Source organism: Limulus polyphemus, unplaced genomic scaffold, assembly GCF_000517525.1.
Source record: "Limulus polyphemus unplaced genomic scaffold, Limulus_polyphemus-2.1.2 Scaffold7271, whole genome shotgun sequence".
NCBI lineage: Eukaryota > Metazoa > Arthropoda > Merostomata > Xiphosura > Limulidae > Limulus > Limulus polyphemus.
The window spans coordinates 25,698-31,288 of record NW_013672881.1 but is presented as its reverse complement, the minus strand read 5'-3'; the positions used below and the strand labels follow the sequence as shown (position 1 = coordinate 31,288).

At 30.1% G+C, this 5,591-nt stretch overlaps 1 protein-coding gene across 1 annotated transcript in view; it reads right to left on the bottom strand.

Annotated features, from left to right (window-relative positions):
- Positions 1–71: 71 nt before the first annotated feature.
- Positions 72–5,591, bottom strand: part of LOC106474480 (zinc finger matrin-type protein 2-like) — a 25,604-nt gene continuing 20,084 nt past the window's right edge. Inside the window, exon 6 of the mRNA XM_022402786.1 lies at positions 72–1,033. Within this exon, the coding sequence (XP_022258494.1) occupies positions 884–1,033 (150 nt within the window). The 3' untranslated portion in view covers positions 72–883. The remainder of the gene's footprint in view (positions 1,034–5,591) is intronic.

The window sequence follows — 5,591 nt, the reverse complement described above, 5'->3', positions numbered from 1 at the left end:
TTCTGTTCAGTTGTGAAAAAGTTGTTTTATTTTAATTATCTTTGTGGCTTTAAAAAACTGTCAAGTTCACATTTCTCAATAAATTGTTGTGATTTATTAACTGCATGACTCTTGTTGAGAACCTCTTACATATATATAGTTTTGTCATCTCAATACACTATGAACTTCATACAGTCTGAAATATCCAGGATGGCACAAAATGAATTTAAAGATTATGGTATAACATCAGAATATATTTTTAAATACCTATTTCTTCAAGAATTAAAATATTAAACTTACAATCTCCCTATCACTCATTAACATTTTGCTAAAAAACTGTGGAACCTATTAGGGTCACACACATCCAGATTTTCCAAATGTTTTCAAAGTGTCCATTTTTCATGATCTAAAGCACCCAGGATGACAAAAAAGGTTCTGAGACCCAGAATGGTACGTAAAAGTACCAATTCCTTCTAAAATATCTGGATACTAAAAAAAGGTTTAAGTAAGTGAGGGGTTCTGCATACTTTTGTACCTGCTATATTTGGAAAATGTGCATATTTCATTTTGTATATATATGTTTCACTTATTTCAAAAATTTATTATATATAAAAACTTCATGAAATCTGTACCTAATAGGCTCATAATCATTTACAAAGTAAAGCCATATTTCAGCTTTTTTAACAACACAAATTTACATACAGGTAAACTTTACAATTTGTTTTTTTTTTACTTTAGAAAATTTGTTGACATTAATTCTACATGATGACCTATTACAAACTTCAGCCTGTTATGTTTTGTGAAGATTTCTTATGACACTGGCATCTTTATTGTTCAAGAACCTGACACATATTACAAAGAGTTTAATAATTTTAAAATAAACAGTTATTTGATTAGAAGAAAATTATTTCTTTAATGATCCAAATCCAGAGAAACCCATCATAGCTGCTACATCAGGATCCACATCCTGTTCACTTGATTCCTGAGCTTTGCGCTTTCTATCTCTTCTCTTTTCTTTCCTATATTCTTTGAGTCTTTCTTCCTGAAATGCAATTCAGAACCAATGAAAATTAACGTTTTATATTTCCATTTATTGATTTAAGTGCACATGATTATCCTATCACTATTATTATTACTCAAGATGAAAACTTAATTGAACCTCTCTGAGGATAAGCTAAATATTAAAGTTACTCCATCATTCATTAACAAACAAGATACTCCCTCCACTGTCAATATGTTTCCTCTATAGTTGTACATGCAGAAGTCTCCTTACACAGTGAAACATATGAGAAGAAGTGTAATAAAGAGTTTATCAAAAGATAAATATGTATTTTAATGCTAAATATGTAGAGTTCAAATATGGAACTGTGCTTAGAATACAAACATTTAAGAACTGAAAAGGAAACTAGAAAAGGGAAGAAACAGAATTCATCTTGAACAAGAAAAATAATCGTCCATTTGAGAACTCGGGTCAAGCTAGGTTATAAGCCTTGTCCAAAGATAAAAATAATAAAAATTAAAGGTTAACTTATTCCATCCACATTCAAACACCCATAAAAACTAAAACTTCCAAACTATACATATAATGATCAAGTTAGGGTAATTATCTTTTTAAATTTATGGTGTTAGAATTGATAATTTCATTTTAAACTTTAAATACTGAGTTCACATATGATTTAGTTTGACTAAGCTGCAATCTCAGTTGATTATTAACCCTCTTCATATAAACATGGCTCTTTGGTGCGCTACAATCTGTTAATTGTTACATTAAAAAAATCCAGGTAAACAAGTTTATTATCAATATATGTCAATAAACTTGGCTTGAAAATGTAATTTATAACTGAAATTTTAAAACTATGCAAGTTTTAATTTCTTGATTTTAAAAAAGAAATCTTAATTTTTATTTTTTTTGTGTCAGGTGATGCTTCTGAATTCCAATTTCCTACTTCAGAATTTTCTAGCTTTATAAATACATGATGCAGCTTTTGACCAATTAGAAACACAAACTTTCATAATTACAAGCAAAACTATAAAATTTGAATCATCTAAGGCTAAGGGACATTTTAATTACCAATACAAGTCTTACAATTCAGTTTTGTCACCTATTATCCTTCAGTTGAAGACAACTGCTGGATTTTTGTTGATCAGATATGGTTCTCTGAATTAACATAATTTTTTTAAATTATTTATAGCTTACTCAGAAAGCCAAATAAATTATAGTTTTGGGACTTTCTTTTATAGTGCCCGATATATATTTTTTGTTCTTAAATGCATATTTGAAAGCTACATGAATTTTCTTTTTTGACACCCAAAATAAAGAATGTCAAATATTTTTACTTGTGTGCAAACAACTCGAGTACCCAGTGAGTATGAACGATCCTTGCTTTTTTATTACTATATATTAAGTAAGTAAAATGTAAAAATTATAAAATTCTCAGCTTAGCTTAACAAAAGTTCAGTAAAATAAAATGACAAAAAATTACACTAGCTTGAGCACTGATGTGAAATATGACAATATAACACATGCTTGTTTACATTGGCTCTACAGGAAGCAGCTAATGGGTTCCCATTGTGATTTATTATTTTTTACAAAATGATTACAAAATACAGCAATAAAAACATAAAATGAAAAGAAACCAGGTGTGAAAAGAGTTAATAGTTGAAACTGTTAAGTAATTGGGAAGAAAAATGCAGAGTAAAAATGGTATTATTAATTAACGCTTTCTCTACAGTTGGTGTCAGCATGTAGAAAATAAGAGATAAAATATATAGTTTTAATGAAAAACAAAACCTGTGATATTTGTTTAGGAGGTTCTTGAGGTCATGAAAATGAAATCTGAAACTTTATAACGAAAAGTATTTCTATTCTTAGCATAAAAATCATCTTTCACTCAGGCTGATTCAGTCAAGACTTTGGAAATTCACAGACAAAACTTTAGGAGAAATACTTTATTAACACATCCCTCAGGAGCCAAGGGGTGTCTTTACACTACAATTTGTTGGATATTAAAAGTAAGTTCAATTCGAAAACTCCCAAAGAGGGTGGTTTTGGACGTATCTTTTTGAGACAAGTTTTCATTTGTTTACTGATAAATGCTAAGTGAACTAGAGCATCCTCAAGTCTCCATACTAGCTAGTACTAAGGTCTACCCGCTGTGGGTAAATTCTGTATATATCAATAAAACCACATTCTCAGCATCATTAATTAGCCAACCTTTTATGCTTCTGCTATCATCTTTTTATGTTTATCTTTTAACTGAGATACAAACAATTTCACCTGCAATTTGGTAGGGAAGGTCAAAGCATCACGACAGTCAGCAGTAGAATGAGCAGACAGGAACACTTTGAAAGCAGCTACAAGCATAATATTGTATTCTGCTTGCTGCACAATATTTACCAAGGTGGTTCTAAATGGTTCCTGAATACCTCTGCATGTCATTTGGAGACTTCCATGCTTCTTGTGGTTGACCATTAAACTTGTGATGAGCTGATGGATTTCAGTCACCTTACCACTTCAAATCACTTTTTGCAGCCCCAATGCTAAAAGAGTGCAGGAAACGCCTTCTTTTTAGCCAATAAAAATGTCCAAAAAATTTTAGTTCAAATTAAGAAAAACCAGACTGGATAGTTTGTTTTTATTTCAACAAAAATGTCTCCACTGGCTCATGAGGGGCCTGTTAAAAATAAAACATTTTTTGTGTGTACAACAGGCTTCACTTGTTAACTAAAAACTTTCAAAATTTCATTAAAATACATGTAGTAAGTTCAGTTCAATTAGCTTCTTTCTTATAGGGTTAATTAAATATGCAGATAAGCTCTGTGAATAAATTTCACAATTGATTTTTTCATATATAGTTTGTTCCTCAGGATATAGTTATTATAGTTGTACTATTGATGGAAATTGGTTTCACATGCTATGTCTGAATCATGCAGCATTGTTTTGTTTATAAATACAGTTGTATAATACTACTTATCATACCAATAAGTAAACCATTTCTTACTATATATTTTGTTTAATAGTTCTCTTTTGTAGAAAATTTCAAAAGCAAATTGATTATCATGTTGATAAGTTCACACTTATTATAGATGATGTAAAACTGGGATAGATGCTCAAATTTACTTAAACCCATTAACACATCTGTGATAGTATTATGGTTTGCAACATAATCTTCCTATCATTGAATTTCATGAAAACAGAGAAAAAAACTGGCTACAGAATGTGCTAGTCTAGATCCTAAAACCACTCAATCAATTAGAATGATAGTACTTAACAGTATGGATCGACAAGGATTCCAAATAATTCACATGCCGAAAAACCACCATATCTAATTCCTAAACAAAAAAAACAATCATTCAAAGTATTGGTTACGATATATTATGCACATATATACTAATAATACACTAAATGGTCACTAACATGAATGTTCAAGTTATAACATGTTTCAAGAAGAAGTTCCCGAATAAAAAACAGATAACCTTACACATGTGTGGGATGCCTATTCTAAACCAGCAATGCAGTATAAACTTACGATAAAGGTGAACGGGAAATTGAACCACAAAAATATTAAAATGTGTTGACAATTCATTGGGTGGTCTTAGTATTATATATTTACTTGTGTGGGTGAATTTCTATTCTCAATAAAGATGACAAACAATTTCAGATAAAAGTTAATTTATTCAACCCAGCATTTTGGATTATGCCTTTTCCAAGGGTCAATGAACATCACAGATACCAAACTGATTTTAAATTAGAGTAACTGAAAGGAAAATAGAATTACAACAATATAAGGGAACGGTACATGTAAAGCGTGCTAAAAGTATTGTTAAATGGGCCAGAATCACTGATCATAATAGTAAAAGTTAAAAAATAAATAAATAAAAGAAGAAATTAAAAAAAAAGAGAATTATAAGGGCCAGGCATTGTACCTGTAAACAGATGGACAGCTGGATTGAATAAAAAGAGATTCCTTAAATTTCTGTCAAGAAAATTTTCATTCGATAAAGTGTCTCATTGATTGTACCGTGTGCTTTGAAGTGATGTTCAGTGGTCGCTTCTTTGTTGTCAAGATTACTTTAAAAAGTAATAATGAACTTGTATTCACTTTTGTGATGAATTAAAGGTGATTTAGATTCACCATATTGAGTTTAGCATCACATTTGCGAGTGTGAAGATAGGCTAGCATGAGCAGAGCTATAAGAAGTATCGAAAACAAAATAAATGCTGCAATAAAAAGTACACAAATAAGTAAAGTGATACCAGTTGGATATATTTTAAAACGATTTTCAACCCCTACTTTGGTTGGCATTGTGATTCATTTTTTATTGCAGCATTTATTTTGTTTTAGCTACTTCTTTTGGCAATTGTACAAATAACCAATGATCCCTACTTTCAGTTAAAATTATAATGTTTTTTTTCCTATTTATACAATTTGTTGTTGAACTGGAAACATGATTCTTTGGTTGTAAAGTTTCAAAAACACACCTCACTCCCTCCTCCTTGATACATTCACTGGGTAATTAACTGTATTATCTCTTGAAGAAGAATATAATTTAAAGAGATTAAACACAAAAACTGGCAAAATAAAACTCATTATCAAATCTTCAATACTGTA